The sequence below is a fragment of the Dama dama genome, chromosome 23 (genome assembly GCF_033118175.1).
Source record: "Dama dama isolate Ldn47 chromosome 23, ASM3311817v1, whole genome shotgun sequence".
Lineage (NCBI taxonomy): Eukaryota > Metazoa > Chordata > Mammalia > Artiodactyla > Cervidae > Dama > Dama dama.
In genome coordinates this window covers 78,309,217-78,328,060 of record NC_083703.1, presented here as the reverse complement: position 1 = coordinate 78,328,060, position 18,844 = coordinate 78,309,217, and the positions used below count along the sequence as shown (strand labels likewise).

At 43.9% G+C, this 18,844-nt stretch overlaps 1 protein-coding gene across 3 annotated transcripts in view; it reads right to left on the bottom strand.

Moving 5' to 3' along the window:
* PTPN1 (protein tyrosine phosphatase non-receptor type 1) overlaps positions 1–18,844 on the bottom strand; it is a 62,981-nt gene that overhangs the window by 14,008 nt on the left and 30,129 nt on the right. The window contains exons 1-4 of one of the 3 annotated variants that reach the window (XM_061127485.1): positions 11,554–11,597; positions 6,172–6,262; positions 3,232–3,332; positions 851–949 (exon numbers count right to left, since the gene is read on the bottom strand). In XM_061127485.1, the coding sequence (XP_060983468.1) occupies positions 851–949; positions 3,232–3,267 (135 nt within the window). In that variant the 5' untranslated portion in view covers positions 3,268–3,332; positions 6,172–6,262; positions 11,554–11,597. Of the gene's footprint in view, positions 1–850; positions 950–3,231; positions 3,333–6,171; positions 6,263–11,553; positions 11,598–18,844 lie in introns of those variants that run through there. The other 2 variants (XM_061127484.1, XM_061127486.1) reach the window with 2 other exon arrangements.

Genomic DNA, 18,844 nt, shown 5'->3' with positions numbered 1-18,844 from the left:
GGGGGTGAGTGTGATTTGGGTCATTAGTCCAGACAAGGGGCAAGAAACTTTAAAAAGAGTTTTTAAAATGAAATACAAGTCTGTTCTGGCTGGAGTCGGGTGATGAAGGGAGGGAGTGGGGCCCAGGCCACCGAGGGCCCAGCTGTACCCGGTCCAGCAGTCACACGGCATTTACCATGGGAGCAGTGGGAACCCCAGAAAGGTTTCAGCTGGCAAGCGGTGTGGGAGACCTGGTTTAGAAAGATCGCTCTGGATGCAGGGGGCAGAAGAGACTGAGGAGAGGCAGGAGGTAGCCTGAACAAATGGGTTCATGTTGCAAAGTACTCGGAAAAGAGGCCCACACATCCTGAAGGGAAGCACACGCGGACACTGTCCCTGTGAAAGGAGTGGCCAGGGGCCCAGAGTCTGCGGATCTGACGGGGCTGAATCTGCGTCCAGCTGCTCCCACCGCTTGGCTGTGCAAAGGGACACTTTACCAGAGAAAGCAGGCACGATCAAGACACAGCAGGAACTTGCTTTTCAAAGTGAAACTCTGTTCTACCGCTCCAGGAGGCCAGCAGAGCAACACTGGGAGCATGGGGGAGCGGAAAGTGGGACTCACACACCACATTTGGGGAGGCCGGCTGCCGGGGTGGGGTGGAGACCAGGGCAAGGGCCGTTTGACCTTTCTCTCCTTTAAACTCATCTGTTTATCTGACTTGTTTACAATAAACATGTGATTACATACTGCTGCTTTGGATTTTTTTAACAGAAATAAAAAGCAACCTGAGGAAATGAACAGACAAACGTCGCCCTTATGGTCGGGCACCCGCGCGGGCAGTGACGTGAAGACTGGGCAACTGGGACTCACCGATCCTTTCTCCATCACTCTGTTGAGCATGACGACGCCCCTGCTCTTCTGTTCCCATACCATCTCCCAGAAGTGACCGCAGGTGTTGGGTAAAGGGCCCTGCAAACACAATTCACAGCATGTGCGTCTTACAGATAAACCCGTCTCGGCGCGAGCTTGATGTCGGTGCTGAGTGTATGACAGCGCCCTCAGGTAGAGTGGCGGCCGGGGCTGAGATCGGGACCTGCCTCTCCCTGCCTAGTGGTCAGTAACCACAGTTCTATTTTCTACCATGCAGCGAAAGGTCATTTCCGTATCTCAGAGCTGGTTCAGAGCCAAATGATAGAGGAGAGAAAACATTGATTCTGCTTTCTGATTTGGGCTGGCTGGAGCAAGGGAGCCAGAGATCACTGTGCCAGGGCGGGTGGGACAGCGAGCACCACTGCTGGCTGCAGGTGAGCAGTGGCACGGGGAAGGGTCCCATCTGCGTGCCCTCGGACAGCGCACCCTGCCTGTCTTCCCGCGGCGTCTCTACCTAGCTCACTAGTCATTAGAGCACCTGCTCACAGGGCTGTGAAGATGGTCACAGACTTACTACGCCTTTCCACAGGACCCAGAACACGGTAAACACCCAAAGAAGTGTGAGCTGTTGTTATTATTCCTATTAACGGCTAATCCAACCATAGACTCTCCTCATCCTTGGAGCACGGAACCTGAGATGAGACACACAGACGGTCGGGGGTGGGCAAGGGCTGCGGCGTCTCTGGGCCTCACAGCCGGAGTTCTCGTTATGGCCCCAAACATCACTCCAGTCCAGAACGGGTCTGAGGGACTAAAGTCATGGAGGATCTGAAAGGACACACACTGAACAGCCAGTAGTTGAAGGTGGGCGTGAAGGCCACTATCCGTGACATTATTCTCTACAGGTTTAAAAAATGAGACGAGAGCCTTGTGTTATTTGCATACTGAATGACATTTAAAAACTGGGCACAGTGATCTTGGTTTTGTGGCATGGAAATGCTTTCAGTCCCACCGTCCAGGGGCGCAACCTTGGGGCCAGGCTGCTTGAACCCCTTCCATACGTCTCAGGGCAGAGGGAGACCATGTCAGCAAGCAGCTGGACACATCTGGGGCACGATCTGATGGACAGACCGGAACTTCAGACGTGCCAAACAACTGCGAGGACGTGGGGGCTGGGAGGACAGCGGGGTAAAAGTTTTCATGGTGATTTCCTAATGCCCGTTTGACTTTATATACCCTATCCTTGTGTTGGGCTTGCTGATCCCAGACCAAAGTTGAATGGCTGAAATCAGGAAGTAAGAAACTTGACTACATCTAAAAGAGAAGTTCCCAAAAAGCCACGTTGCCACAACCTCTTCCCACCAGCTTGCCACCAAGGTCTCCCTGCCCCTCACCCCAACCCCAGAAGGGCTGGGAGACCACGGGCTGAGGGCCTGGGGACTGATGTTCCGTACAGTGACTGCGGGGCTGTCGGGCCGACTCTGGTCACGTGTGGGGAGGAACCCGGACGGGACAAGAGGGACAGTCAAGAAGGGCCACCAGGAAAATGCCCCGCCCCGAAGCAGACTCTGTTCCCTGTGCTTCCGAGCTTCAGTGTCACTTTAGTCTCCAAGTATTAGACAGAGTTACGATGTTCACAGTCACCCTAAGACCCGAACCTTACATAAGCCTGAGAAACTGACATGGAAAGAGAGAAGAGAAAATCAGGATTTAAAGAGAGAGAGAGATTTAGACTGTGTGAATCAGTGTACCACTAACAGATGAAGACTTGAGAAAATCAGTTAAAAGAGACCCCTTTACCCCCTTCCCCAGACTCCTGTGGGTCATATACCAGTGTTTCACAAAAGGCCAATTATGAAACCACTGTTGTGATTTCTTTTTCCATAAAGATGCCAAAAAGCAATGGGAGTTTCAGGTGATTTTGCATGCTTCTCCACATAATCTACCTCACCCCTCCACCCCCAAAAAATGAGGACCATGCAGAGGAATTGTCAAAGGCCATCTGGATAAAGATTTCTGGTCTATTACTAACCCTCTTCAAGTCCATAAGCAGCCCTGATGCCCTGAGGCAAACACTTAAGAGACGACACGGGTACCGTCTTCTCTGGCTACGGCCTCTGTCAACAAACTAGACAGACAACCCTGGCACTTCACTGCTGCTGTCTACAAACCCAGGAGTGCCATACTTCCCAGAAAAGATTCACGTCATGATCAGATGAATCTCTGAAGAAAGACTTTTCCCTTCTGTGTTGCTGTTTTGGGTTAGAAACCTGATCTAAAAGATGTGGGAAACTTTATCTGAGGCGTGGATTATGGCACTGTCACTCTTAGGCTGTGCAAAGAGGCAAAAACCATTACAGAAAAATTCAGATTCTATTTACCTGGGTGAGAATGTAACTCCTTTGGGCTTCTTCCATCTTTATCAAACTAGCATTGATATAGTCGTTATCTTCTTGATGAAGTTTAATCCGACTGTGGTCAACTGAAAGGCAAGCCAGAATGCAAGGTTAATCTGGGGGGACTTAAGTGCCTGCAGAGGCGATGCGCCCTACGGGGAAAGCAGAGAAGGCAAGTGAGGCGCTCAGGGCGTTCACACTGGGTGAGTCCAAACTGTTTTGAGATTAAATTAGTGTCTCCAATAATGGGAACAACTAGTACTTTCAGAAGGTTTTTGAAAGTATCTGAAACTTAATACAAAATAGTAACAGAAACAAATTACACTAAAACAGAGATTAACTCCTGTTTGGGAAATCTCTTTCTAGGTTTTATTGTTTTAAAAAAATTTATTACTGTCCTCACACTTCAGAAGACTGGGGGCGGGGGAATCTTTTCTGAGGCCTAAAATATACCTTTATGAGTGAAAAATGCAATGGCTTTGATCTTTAAAAGGGAACGAAATCCACCAATATTCCACCCAGTCCCTGGAGCTCAAGTGGGTACAATGAACCAAGTTGGTAAGATTTACGATCATGTCTCAGCCTCACCTGTGCCTAATGCTTCCAAAATTAAATGGCTGAAGTATACAACAGTGTGAAAATTCATACCTCAAATTCCTTGATACAAGGTTGTCTTTAAAAAAGTTCAAGTATAACATAAATGTCACAATCAAAGACATTTAAAAGAGAGTTTAACAGGAAAACATAGACTCTGAATTCAAAACACAACACTGAAAATACATTAAAAGTAACTTTTGGAATAGTTTTTAGAAATACACTTGCGTTCCAACGGTCTTGCCCCAGATTACTAAAAAAGCACAGCCACTTCTTTTCCTCTTTACCACAATTTTGTCACAAAAGTCCTATTTTCCCGAGAGCAACTTTATCTTGCCAGGGCCTTTAACAAGCACAGGTGGGTGTTTTTATTTCTGGTAACACAAGGGACGGTAAACTCAGTGATGACCCATAAATAGTTCTCCCCTTGCCCAGCAAGAAAGGAAAACTTAACAGGGATAAGCAGTTAGGGGCTTTCTATTCGAAAGCATTCCAAAGAGATGTTTTAGTAAATTAGCCATTGTCTGGGATAATGTTTCTCATCATAGAGGGTCAGGATACACTGAAACACTTGGCTGACACTGAAACAGGTCATGGAGATGAGAGGTCTCACAGTACTGGGTGGTGACCTTGGGCAGACGACTTATCTTCTGAGTGCCGAGTCTGTCACCTGCCAAATGGAAGCTAACAGGATCACCTTCTATCTTGAAACATTCTCCCCATTTCCTTCATAACTTTAAAAGCAAACTACCTTCTCTAGTGAAGAGTGGAGGGTAGGGGAGAAAAATGCAAGGAGTTTAAGACTGGTTAAAAAGTTTGGGAATTGTATCACTGGAAGAATATTTCAAATGCTGTTTTTTTCTCCATAAAGCTGATTTACAGAATTATTTAGATGAATACTGATTGAAAACACAGAAAAGAAACATGAAAGATAATACTGCTGCCTGACTCAGAGTGAGTACAGCAAGGGCTACAGACCGAGGGCTCGGTGGGCGCCATGTGTACGGTCTGAACTGTGATGGTGATTCTAGCGCAGGGCAGCTGGCCAGGGCCTCATGGCAGAACTCCCTGAGAAGGGGCCATGAGTATTATTTTTAAATAAAATCTATGTGGGGCCATAGCCTAGAAGTGCTAAATCCTGTGTCACCTGACCTAGACCTGCACGGTGGATGCTCCTGGCAGGCACTTCAGTTCCTGACCATCTCAACCACAGCTAACACGGAGTGAGACACAGGGCTACACGCTGATGCGACCTGACTTCAGCGTGCGCCCAGTCCTGAGATCCCTGTGACTCCTGTGTGACTGAAGATCAGAGAGGGCGACCTGCCTGCGGCCGCCTGCTCAGAGAGGCAGAGAGCCACGGCAGCCGTTGGAGGCAGACTGCTCAGCGCCAGCCCAGGTCTGATTCACTCCCCTCCCAGGGACTGGGCGCTGCACCACCCGGCAGGATGCCGGGATGCCGGCCACGGGAGCTCCACCGCAGTGGGCTTCGGCGGGACGGGCCTGCCCCGGGGCCTGGTGGCATCGTCACGTCCCCACAGAGGGCACCGCTGTGGAGCTGCCGCAGCCACAGCCCTCGCTGCTGGGCGACGCTGTGGGGAGCTGAGTCCCAACGCTCTCTGTGACCCAGAGGAGGCAGTGAGACTCTTGTTCTCCCCTCCGCCCCACTTTCTCTCACTTCACACAGATTCTGACACACTCATTCACTTTCGAGGTGTCAGCGGACTGAGAGTCCAGTACTCATCAGTGGACTGAGAGTCCAGTACTCAGAAGGCAGAGGCGGCTGCCAGCGGGCACACTGCGAGCTAATGGCAGGAAAGACCCAGAGAAACAGTGATGGGGGAGGGGTGGGGTGGGGGAGAGGTGAGGTCAGTGAGCAGAGCCGACCGCGTCTCCAGATGAGGCGGCGGGTGAGTGCCTCCCCCACCCCCACCCACCCATGCCAGTTCAGGGCATCGCTACCGGTCAGGACAATGCTTGGGGCCTAACAGTACTGTAGCTGAGTCACCCAGAAGGGTTATATTATGCCTGCCACTACACACACTCAGCTGGTAGGAAAACGATTCATCATTAAAACAGTCAAAGCTAAGAGAGGTGCTTTGAACTTTGCTGAATTTTCTAGAAACCGAAAACTTAGCCCTTCTCCATGGGTGGAAAAGTGAACCATTACTGTAAGTCTCTAATACCTTTATTATAGGAAACAATCAAGTCATAAACCTTGACTGCTATTAATTTATTACCAAACCCGGGGGCTAAAGGAGTCTGAGAGGCCCGCAGTCTTGGAGGAGCCAGCTGGATGGGAGCAGGTAACTGTGGTGTGTGAATACTTACAGGGACTGACGTCTCTGTACCTGTTTCTGTTTTTGTTCTTAGGAAGCTTGGCCACTCTGCATGGGAAGTCACTGGCTTCATGTCGGATATCCTACAAAATAAGAGATAAAGAGTTCTCTCTTGAAATCTCTGGCACCAGGAGTCCAGCTGACTGCGTGCAGGCCACGTGCCAAGCACTGAGGAAGACGCGGTGCAGAAACAAACATCAAAGGGAACTAGGGAGTGTGGGAAAGGCAAGGTGCTAATTCAGAGGCATGTCCAAGGTCATGGGAGGAAGACAGAAGGACAACCACGTGCCGCGGGTGGGAGGAAGTGGCACGGGGCTGGGAGCTGGAACGACACGGAAGAGGACAAGGAGATGGAAACGGGGCGCGGTACTCAGCAACACCCAGCACCGCAGGGGCCCAGGGGCTGGAGTACACAGGTGGGTAGAGATCAGATCTTGGAGAGCCTTCTGTGTCAGGCCTGGGAATTCCATCTGCAACCTCTTGTAAAGCTACAGTTTATCATGAGCAGATAAAATGCCCTTTTCTGCCAAACAACTATCCAAACACTTTCCCGTATGTGTGTGCGCACGCGCACGCACACACACACACACGATCAGTCATGTCCAACTCTTTGCAGCCCCATGAACTGTAGCCTGCCAGGCTCCTCTGTCCATGGGATTTTGCAGGCAAAAATACTGGAGTGCGTTACCATTTCCTGCTTCAGTGGATCTTTCCGACCCAGGGATCAAACCTGCATCTCTTAAGTCTCCTGCATTGGCAGGTGGATTCTTCACCACTAGCACTACCTGGGAAGCCCCAAATGCTTTCCTAGGGGATGGTAAACAAATCCCATTAAATCAAACTGTCAGAAAGAGCAAGTGCCCGGACTCACAGAAGACTGCAGCATGTATCCTGCTAGACAGACCACACATCTAATGTTGCTCTACATCAACACCACTATAACCCCACTGAGAGATCTTTTCCTTCACATCTGTGTCTTACTAGTGCTATCATGAAAAGACAGGCTCACACAACAGTGTGCATATGTACTCAATGCCACTGACCTGTACACCTAAAAATGGTTATGATGCTAAATTTATGTTATGTATGTTTTACCACAACTTAAAAAAAAAAGGACAAGCCCGCGGTGAGAGAACAGGAGAGCAGACAACAGCAGCACAACTCTGGAAGATGGCAATCAGAGTGATGAGCAGCTGGCAGGCGGGAGGAGGCTCGGTCACAAGCCGGTGATGGGGACAGCAGAGCGCCGGCCTGGTTTCCACCACGGAACCCTCCAGAAGGGCAGGAAGCCTGCTTCTGGAACGAGGGGTGGGATTCACCGCAGGGAGGGGCGGGGCGGGGCTGGACGAGAGGAGTTGCATCTCCACCCCCACCTCTCCTTTCCTGCTGCTGGGGGCCTGCCGCCTCACACTTCTGCTGAAATCTGGAGATTTACTTTCTGGAAAATGTGAATCAAGCGGCAGAGCACCATCCAGGTGACATAAGCAAACAAGAGGAAAGACCAAAAGATACCATCACGAGGGTAAGCAAATAACAGCCCACCTGAACCCAGAGGCCTGAGGCAGATGTGTGCTGACCAGCCCCGTGCACCTGCTGGGAGTCTGCAGTAGACCCTGGAAGGCCCCCGTCTTCATCACGCACAGACCACCAAGTAAGAGACGTCAGAGGAAGGAACAGCTCTAGTGTGAAAGAGATTTAAAGGAAAAACAAAACAGGGGAAAAACAAGGCCCTTGGAGGAAATAAAGTGCAGAGAAACAAAAGCTTTAAAATATATTTATCATTAATATACTCAGAAAGATAAGATCGTGTATTCATTGTATTCATGGATTAAGAACAGGATGTTGGATAAAAACTTGAAAGCAAGATGGCAGAAATGATAAGCTTAACTGAAGAGTCAGAAGATAAAGGTAGAAGAAACTCTGCCTTTCTAGAAGGCAAAGCCTAAATAAATAACAATGGAAAATGAAACAGAATAAAATACAAGGAAAGAAAACACTAAAAAATAGTTCAAGGAAATCTACCAGACACATCAAGTGCTCAGCAAGTGATAAAAACAGACCCACACTGGAGCACAGTAACGTGCAGGTCCAGGATCTCGCCAACAAAGAGAAGATTCTGTAAGTTTTCAGGAAGAAAACATAGTTCACTTTCAAAAGGTAAGGGGATCTGAATGGCTTCAGATTTTGCAAAAACACTGAAAGCTGAATGACAATGAAGCAATGCCTTCAAAATTCTGAAGAAAAATGATGTCTAACCTAGAATTCTATACACAGCCCCAATAATCGTCACACAAGAGGGAACGAGAGGAGCGGCTCAGATCTACAGGGTCTCAGAAAGCCCACCACCTCTGCTCCCTTTTCTCAGCAATCACTGGAGTTTCCACCTGAGTGAAGGAAAAAACCAAGGAAGAGAAAGATGTAAGATGCCCAGGGGAAAAACAAACGAACAAAAAAGGATCCACCACAAGAGCAAATGCACAGGTAATCTCCATGCAGGCCGCAGCAGGGAGGCCCCAGGACGGCAGCTACGCGGCAGCCCCAGGAGGCGAGCGGCCGGACCGGCCAGGGTGACTCAAGAGATGGACATGCCGACAGCATGCCTCTGCCCACCATGGCTGAGCAAAACCACCAGAGGGGAATGAGAATACCTGCAGTCCAGGAAACAGGGACGCCGCCTGAGAAGCAAAGCAAAGCAGTCTCAAGATGGTCGCCATGCGGCAGTCTTCAGAGCAAGCGACCAGACGGGGGGACGGAGGTGTCCAGGAGGGAGGCCTCCTCCGATCTGAGCTGCAGCTGCGGAACCACCCAACCTGCTCTAACATAGTAGCCATGAGCCCCCCGAGAGGCTGTGCAAGTGTAGAAAACACACATCGGGTTTTGATAACTTAGTACTAAGAAAAGAAAGAAAAATATCTCAAATACATGAAACATTGACTACTGGTTGAAATGACATTGTGAACATGTCGTATTAAACAAACTATACTATTACTTTCATCTGCTTCCTTTTACCTTTCTTGCTGTGTGCTAGGTCATTTCAGTCATGTCTGACTCTTTGCGATCCCATGGACTGTAGCTTGCCAGGCTCCTCTGCCCGTGGGATTCTCCAGGCAAGAATACTGGATTGCCACGCCCTTCTCCAGGGCATCTTCCTGACCCAGGGATCAAACCCATGTCTCCTATGTCTCTCATTAGCGCCACCTGGGAAGCCCCTTCTTACTGCAGCTACTAGAAAAAGCAGAATTACATACATGGCTGGTACTGTATTTCTATTGCATAGTGCTAACTGAACTTGTGGAAAATTGTTGTGAGAGGTTCTCAGAAGGTATGAGAAGAGTTAACAACAGGCAGGGGCTTCCCTAGTGACTCAGGCAGAAAGGAAACTATGCAAATGAAGAAAAGGCAATTAATAACTACAAGAAAATCTATTAAAAAGGAAAGCATGACAGTACAACACTATCTGTGACTATGTGCTAGGCAAACAATGTAAATAATGAATATGGCTTTCACCAAAAAGTATAACGTACTGGGAGAATGGGGGAGGGGAAGCAAAGAGGGGTAGCAGAAGGGATGGCTGTTTAAGAAAATGACATAACTCACTGAAGATCTAAACTAATGAATCCAAGGATAAACATTTTCCTTAAAAACTGGAAATAAATACAAGCTCGAAGCAGACTCAAAGAGCTCAAAAGTCGTTCATAAAGAGAAAGATTGGGAATGGGGCGATGTGGGCAGCAAATAACTGGATTATAAGACCACCGTGGTACTATTTAACTTCTTAAACCATGTATACATTCACCTTGGATTTAAAGAGAAAGTCCACTTTCTGCTATTCTACTTACTTAAAAGAAAAACCTACAAAATGGCAAGGTTTTTGACTCATACGAGAGACTAGACAGCAATTTAAAAGTATGATGATATATTATAAACCCACTTGAGATTAAACAAATTAATCTAGTAGGAATGTATCCATCACATCTTTTATGGATGAGATTAAGCTTTCAGGGAAATGCTACACGGCACAGAAAAATGACTTGAAGGGAAAAAAAAATCCTTTTTTAAATTTCTTACTCTAGTTGTTATTTGGAAGTGTTCACCAATAGGTACAAATTTGCCTTATGACATGAAACAGTCTTGAGCAGTCCAGCTGGTGTGGCTGAAAGAAAATGGAAGAAACAGTTGATATGAATAACTGAAAAAAATATTCATTCTGAGGAAATAAGGGCCAAAATAACAACAGTGTGCGACTGATTTTATGCAGCCGAAGGATTTATTAATCTGTACTTTTTTGGTTGAAGAGAGCACACCAAAATTTGGAGATAGCTAATAAAAATATTGGGAAAATAGAAGCTATGCATACAATACTTTTAAAAGAAGAGTTTAAAATTAAGGTAGACTCAAAGAGTTAAATGAACAGATCTTAAATATGTAGTTCAGTTAGTTTTTCTAACCAATTTCTTTTTGTTTCCTGATTTATTTTTTCCCCCAAATTTCATAGTTTTTATTTTGTACTTGGGTATAGCCAATTAACAATGCTGTGACAGTTTCAGGGGAATGGAGAAGGGACTCAGCCACACACAGACAGTATTCATTCTCCTCCAAACCCCGCTCCCATCCAGGCTGCCACATAACATTAAGCAGAGCTACATGTACTATACAATAGGTCCCTGTTGTCTAACCAATTTTGAGGTACAATTTACAAATAATAAAACAAACCCAGTTTAAGTGTTTCTCTATTTCAGAACTGCGTATGAGAAATATATGCAGGCTTTAAATACAAGAGTTTACATTTCACTCAGTAAAATAAAACGCCAGGATTATAGTATTAATATTGAGGAGTGATAAAAGCACCTTTAAAATTAAAAGTTAACTACCAATAGTGTTTAGAAAAAAGTAGATGAACAACTGTACCACTAAATGTGACAGAACTACAGCAAAACAAGACTTCTGCATTCTAAAAGTGTATCAAAGGTAAGCCAACTTTCTAGCAGTTGAAGAAAAGCAGATCACTGACTAATGATCAAGTTTAAGGAGACTGCCATCACAAGTATACGGTATCCCTAGATCTTTTATTACTCTGACCAAAGATTAAATAATCCACTGAAGTATGTGAAATAGCCACACAGAGAAAATAAAATAGAATAAAGGCATTAAAGCTGATGATGATTAGACGACTATTGGGTAAATTTAGGAGCCAAGCCAAAAATGAAATAGTAAACTTGCCATGAAACATATTCTCAGAAGCATCCCCTAAAAAAAACCCCATTCAACATTTCAAGCACCATTCAAAGTGTACCTCATCATTTCAGGGATGAGATCACATTGAATGAGAAATTTTAACAGTGAAATGACCTATACCAACAAACAGATAACCTACCTGTCTCCTTCCCTCGGATGGTGCTTCACTGGCTTTTCTGGAGCCCATTTCCTATTCTTAGTATAGCTTTCAGAAGTGTGACAGAAGACAGCATCACGTGTAACAGACATCAAACGTTCACGCTCTCCTAGAGAATACATCTGATGATGTGCGGCCAAAGAAGGGCTCATGTTCAGTCACAGCTTACTGGTGAGTGGTTTAAATTACACCGTGTCATTTCATATAGGCACTGGGTACCCAAAATGATCTGACTTATTTCCACAGTGAATCATTTTCATGGGAGAAAAAAAAAAAAGCAAGTTCTTTTAAAATTATGACTGGGCTGGGCTAGAAAGTTGGGATAAAGATGCCGGATAAAATTTAAACAAAACATCTGAACTCAATCTTAACAGGCAAGGAAGAGCAGAAACCATCATTACTTGAAAACTTTCTGAAGCTAGTTCTGATTCCCCATCCTTCCACACTCACTTAACAAGATGACTGATGACCTCCCAGTGAGCTCCTCATAAAGCTCTGGGAACAGAATGAATTAGGGCCCAGAGTCAATCGGTTTCTCTATTTACAGGAAAGCTCATTATCCATTATTCAAATAGCTCCCAAATCCAATTAGGCAAAAGTCAAAACATGGGATAAAGCTGATAATGTTTTACGTTGAGAGTTCTAATTTTTAAAAACACATAGGCATAAAAGCCAGGCTTGCAGAAATATACTAATGTTTACAGCACTTTGTTAAGTGAAACCTAGCGATTTTAGTTTGAACATCCTTCTCTCTTCAGTCCCACAACAGGGTGAATGTCTCTGGCCCCACTGTAAAATGCATTACTTCTCTTACAACTATCCAACAGCGATGAGGTGGAGCCAGTGTCTCATCAAAGCTGGGAGTCTGCTGGGAAGGTCCTAGACTCTCAACCCTCCTAGCACCAGCCCGGGCCCAGAGTGGGCGTTCAACCTAATTCTAATGACTGAAATTAAGGAATGGTTCTAAAGGCGCTCAAAGAGTCCTTAACTCTATACCAGTCTGCTTCATATTATGGAATAGAAATGTTCTTGAAAGGGAATGTGTTTAAGCAAATGTCTGGTCCACTCCTGCTTTTCAATAATAACAGCAGTTATTATTATTATTACTATTTTGCTTTGCAACTGAGTCACACAGCCTCTCGACAAGATAGTACTAAAAGAGCTACTAAAACACGAATTCAAAGCAAAAATGGTTATTTTCAGATGATTTAGATAGCCATCTGTTTTTAAATGTCTGAAGGAAGAAAAAACCCCAGTGGTACCTTGTACTTGCTATAACTGCAGCAAACTGCAACTCCCTTAGCATCTTCAACATCTTTTATGCTCCCCACACCCTCTTTTTACAAATGGTTGCCTAATTTGTTCTAGCTGTTACCTAGTACTTTAAGGAAGCTACTGGCTCTCAGAAATAGAGCTAGATCAAAGGGAAATACAGAAGTACAGTAAATGCAATAATTTAAAATAATATGTGAACATACAGGGCATACATTTCCTGGAACTCTTGCAAGTAGTCACCACTGAATAGGAAGATATATATAGAAGTGGGGGGGGGGGGGGGAAATGGCTAGACTAGAATTTTAGCAACCAAATCTTCAAGTAACATTTGTGTTGAACAAACTCTATTGCTCATAAATCTCATTATAAATGACAATATAAAATTACTGTATAGGTCCTTGGCTAAGAGGAGACTCTGCCTTGGGCCCACCGGTGTAATAAACTGCACTCCACTAAAATAAAATAAAATAAAATTACTGTATAGTAAAGCATACTGAGAAATACACAAATTATCAAAATCAGAAATTCAACATCTTTCGAGCTGAAAGCAATGCTGTATTCTTTGTCTATACTAGTTAATGGAACAATATAATTTACTACAAAAATCTTTGTTGTTGTTTAGTCGCTAAGTCATCACTAAGTCATGTTCAATTCTTTGCCACCCCATGGAATGCAGCACACCAGGCTTCCCTGTTCTTCACTATCTCCCAGAGTTTGCTCAAATTCATGTCCAATGAGTCAATGATGCTATCTAACCATCGAATCCTCTGCCACCCCTTTCTCCTTTTGCCTTCAGTCTTTCCCAGCTTCAGGGTCTTTCCCAGGGAGTCAGTTCTTCACATCAGGTGGCCAAAGTATTGGAGCTTCAGCTTCAGCCCTTCCAATAAACCTTAGGAAACTATTATATTTATCCATTTATATAATCAATATGCCAGAAGTCATAGTCAATACTGCTAAACTGTACAATAATCTACAATGCTTAGATAATAAAATTTAGTTAACTAGTAGCAAGCTTGCTTGGTTTAAAGTTTAAAATGATTATGTACTGAATAGAAAAGGATGCTGAAAAGTAAACCAAGAACCTCAGAATCTAATGTGGTAAGCTGAAAGAGAGGAAGGAGAAATGAACACAACTGGCCTGCATTTAAAAGACAGCAAGATCTACAATGATCATCCTTGCCAGAGCTTGCGGAAATGTTGGGTCATCTTGTCCACTGGTCAGGGGTGAGGTTCAAAGATAATGGAGTTACAAATCACTTCCAGAACAATTATGTGCATTTGGAAAATGACATGGAAAAAAACATAATCAAATTGTTTTACAAATTCCCCATAAATGAGAAGATGAGGGCAGGCATGGGAAGTGTGGAGTACCCTCCACAAAGTCGGCAAGGGGAACCGGGGAACCAACCAGTGGAGGTGGTGGGGCTGATTTCAGCTCTGAACACAAAGTGAGGGTCGATTAAATATAGAGAAAAACACAACGGCACAGCTAGGCTCAAAAACAAAACAAGAACAAACGAAAAAAACAGACCTCCCACTCAAAATCATCTGTAAGCACAATACCAAAAAAAGAAAAACACACACCACCACAAAAGACTAGCTCCAAAAAAGATAATCAACTAGAAAACTATTTCACATGAAATTTACTGTTAGCTTGTCAGGCACTTTAAAGATAAATATATTTGAGATCAGGTATAAATAAAGAAATCGTGTATAAAAAAGATGTTACATATACATCTAGAAAGGAATAAATGAAGCCACAATAAGCAGATAGGAAAGAATAAATGAGAAATCTTGAAATGAAATTGACAACCACTGAAATTTAAGCAACAACAGACCTTAACAGATGAAGATAAACTCCCCACAGAACACAAAGGTTGGTTACTTTAGAAGCCAGTCCAGAGGACCACAGATGGAGAAACAGGAGACGCCAAGAATTGTGCGGTCCCAGCACACCCCTACAATAAAAGTCAGTGCCCACACGCCAGGGTCAGAATAGAGCTGTGGAATATTAAGGGTAAAAAAAAAAATCTTCGAAGTAAATTATATTATCTTTTTGACACTTAATATAATGTTAACATTATAATTTACTTTATTTTTAACAACTCTATGGTTACACAGTCAAATAGTTAACAAAGAAACATAAAAATTGTGTTTTCAAGGGTCACTGACTTTAAACCTTATTTTTACAATCCTTAAAATATCTGGTTTTTGTTGCTTTTTAACATCACTTACGTTTTCTGTTAAATGTCATAAATTTCTCCTTGGGCAGAAATCAATAGGCAGAAAATGAATCAGACTTACAGTAACTGATGTCAATGAAACATATTGGAACAAGTATTTTTTTTTTTTTTTGAATGCTGAGAACCACAAAACCATTCCTGTAAGAGAACAGTCTAAAAAACTGAATCCACTTTCACTTCTGTTTTGTTTACCTTCTGCTTTCCATAAGGACAGTTTAAGTGTCCAGGCCCTGGGGTTCTGGCACTTTGCCGAGGACAGTGGCACAGCTGACTAAGGACACAAGTAGCGGGCAGACATCTGAGAGTGGAAGGCTCATACCTTCTTTACAAGGAACCAGACTCCCAACCACCAGCTTCCTCCTCCACGGTCACTCTCCCAAGAGGGACCTGAGGAACCCACACAGTACGCCTCCTCTGAAATAGCTGAGAACCATATTTATGAAACTGATGGCATTCTGTGGATAATCTAGGAGTGTGAATGGGAGGGAAACAGAATGTCAAAGTGAAACCAGCTTTGGTTAAGAATTTGTTTAATATTTCAAAAGTAGTACAAGATTCTCTTACCATAACCAAAGAAAAGGCTTTTGTATTATTGTTACCAATCAAGTGAGTTTTCTAAATACCTTCTAGATGTAAATGTACTTTTCTACATACCATTTGGGGATTAGAGATGATGAAGGAAGATGCGCCCGGTGCTCAAAAGCATTCTAAAGTGATAGTTCTTTAGCGAAGCCACAAAAGTAAAATGACAATTCGGGGAAGAGAGGAAGCGGTGACCAAGCTCTTTGCAAGAACTCTGCACATGTGGATTAAGGAAGCAAAGTTTAGATTCAATGTTTGAATCTCTTTAATTCATCCAAATATTTGTTTAGCACTGACTACATGGAAAGCAGTAAGGACAGGAGGGTGATCAAGGCGGCAAAGTCCTGCCCCTGTGGACCCTGTGCCCCAGTGGGGAAGACGGCCAGACAAACAGCCGCGAGGCTGTCACACGGAACTCACACAGACAGGCCCACGACTGCTCATCAGGGACCGACAGCAAAGCAGAAGGACCAGAGCTCCGAGCAGGCGGGTGCTCTACCTACACCCCTCCCCACCACCAAGGATCTGACCCCTCCTGGAGAAGCCCCGACCTCCATCCACACGTGCGTTTCCTTTTGCTTCCTCCTGGGGATTAGGGTGAGGGTTCTAGCACTGAACAGCGCCTGAGAACAAAGACGGGCAGCAGGCGCCACGCGTAAAAGCACACGCGCGGTACACTGTGGGTAAATTAAGGACAACCTGATCTATGCGCAGGCCATTTCTGCAAACAACCCAATGTTAATGGTGTCTTTTGATGAAGAGAAGTTCTTCATGTCAACACAGTTCAATTTATTAATCTTTTCCTTTATTGTTAGTTTTTGTGGGGAGTCTTGTTTAAGAAACGGTTTTCCCATAGGCAAAACACTCTCCGACATAAACCACAGCAGGATCCTCTACGACCCACCTCCCAGAATATTGGAAATAAAAGCAAAAATAAACAAATGGGATCTAATTAAAATTAAAAGCTTCTGCACAACAAAGGAAACTATAAGCAAAGTGAAAAGACAACCTTCAGAATGGGAGAAAAGAATAGCAAATGAAGCAACGGGTAAAGAATTAAAAATATACAAGCAACTTCTGCAGTTCAATTCCAGAAAACTAAAAGACCCAATCAAAAAGTAGGCCAAAGAACTAAACAGACATTTCTCCAAAGAAGACATACAGATGGCTAACAAACACATGAAAAGATGCTCAACATCACTATCACTCACCATCAGAGAAATGCAAATCAAAACCACAGTGAAGTACCCTTACATGCCAGTCAGAATGGCTGCTATCCAAAAGTCTACAAGCAATACATGCTGGAGAGGGTGTGGAGAAAAGGGAACCCTCTTACACTGTTGGTGGGAATGCAAACTAGTACAGCCGCTATGGAGAACAGTGTGGAGATTCCTTAAAAAACTGGAAATAGAACTGCCATATGACCCAGCAATCCCACTTCTGGGCATACACACTGAGGAAACCAGATCTGAAAGAAACACGTGCACCCCAATGTTCATCGCAGCACTGTTTATAATAGCCAGGACATGGAAGCAACCTAGATGCCCATCAGCAGACGAATGGATTAGAAAGCTGTGGTACATATACACAATGGAATATTACTCAGCCATTAAAAAGAATACATTTGAATCAGTTCTAATGAGGTGGATGAAACTGGAGCCCATTATACAGAGTGAAGCCAGAAAGAAAAACATCAATACAGTATACTAACGCATATATATGGAATTTAGAAAGATGGTAGTAATAACCCTGTATGTGAGACAGCAAGAGAGACAAAGATGTATAGAACAGTCGTTTGGACTCTGTGGGAGAGGGCGAGGGCGGGGTGACATGGGAGAATGGCACTGACACATGTAAATTATCATATGTGGAACGAATCGCCAGTCCAGGTTCGATGCATGAGACAGGGTGCTCGGGGCTGGTGCGCTGGGATGACCCAGGGGGTGGGGTGGGGAGGGAGGGGCAGGGGGTTCAGGATGGGGAGCACGTGTGCACCCGTGCTGGAGTCATGTCCGTGTGTGGCAAAACCAACACACGTTGTAAGGTAAAATAAATAAATAATTAAAAAAAAAAGAAACCGCTTTCCATCTCAAGTTTATACACACACTCACCTACATTATTTTTGAAAGTTTAAAGAAAAATGTTTCCCATACATTTTCACTTATATCTTGGTATGCCTCAAACGCTGGAATAAAACATACAGATGACAGAATGCCACGTCTGTCCCTTCTAACAGCTGCTTTTGTGCACAGTAAGCACTCCTTTAACTTTACCAACAGGCACTCAACGTCTGCTGAATGAGGTACAATGGAATGGATGTCTGTCTTTGCCCACCGGTCCTGGAAAATATAAGCATTTTTCTTACTCATGTAAGCTCTTTACATATTTTAAAGCCATCAATTCTTTGTCTGTGCTGGAAACCACTTTTCCAACTTATTTGTTTGCACATTTAAAGTTAATTTCCGCTACATAAAAATTTTTTTAAGTGTTGAAGGATGATCGTAAAACATCATTACAACAATAGAGCTGCCACTTGGGAGAATGATTAAGGGATTTTTTATTTTCTATTGTTTTCCGATGGTTTTCTACAGCACATATGCATTACCTAAGTAATAAAAAGTTTTAAAGTAGTTCTAAATTTTTAAGTATTCAAACCCTATTGACCTTTTCCTCTGCGATTTCCTTTATTGCTTCATTATAATGGTAGAAAGTCGTCATCTTCTTCAGTATGTAATAACACTTCAGGAAAAAAAAAAGAATTTTAATCCACCTGGTTTATTTTCCTTCTATAGTTTTCAACTATACCCATTCTATTGCCTTTAAATCTCAAACTATGCAAAGAATAGGTGTTTCCTCTTCTTTTGTCAGTCTAACAGTTACTCTGCTAATCTCTGTGTCCATTCAGAGTGCTTGACCTCCCTTCTCCCTAAACTCAAATAGTAACAAAAATGCAGCTGCATCTGATCATTCAGATTTCAGAAAGAACAAATCACTATTTTTCAAAGAAAAACCATTAAAACTAGGTACAGTTGTTTTTTTTTAAAGATTAATGTAGGCTTGATTCATTCTTTACAACTATTTAGCAAAAACCAAGAGGAACACAGGAGATTAAAATGGTAGGAAATTAAAAATACCCACAATGGTTATTTCTGCACTTAAGATGAACACTGTTC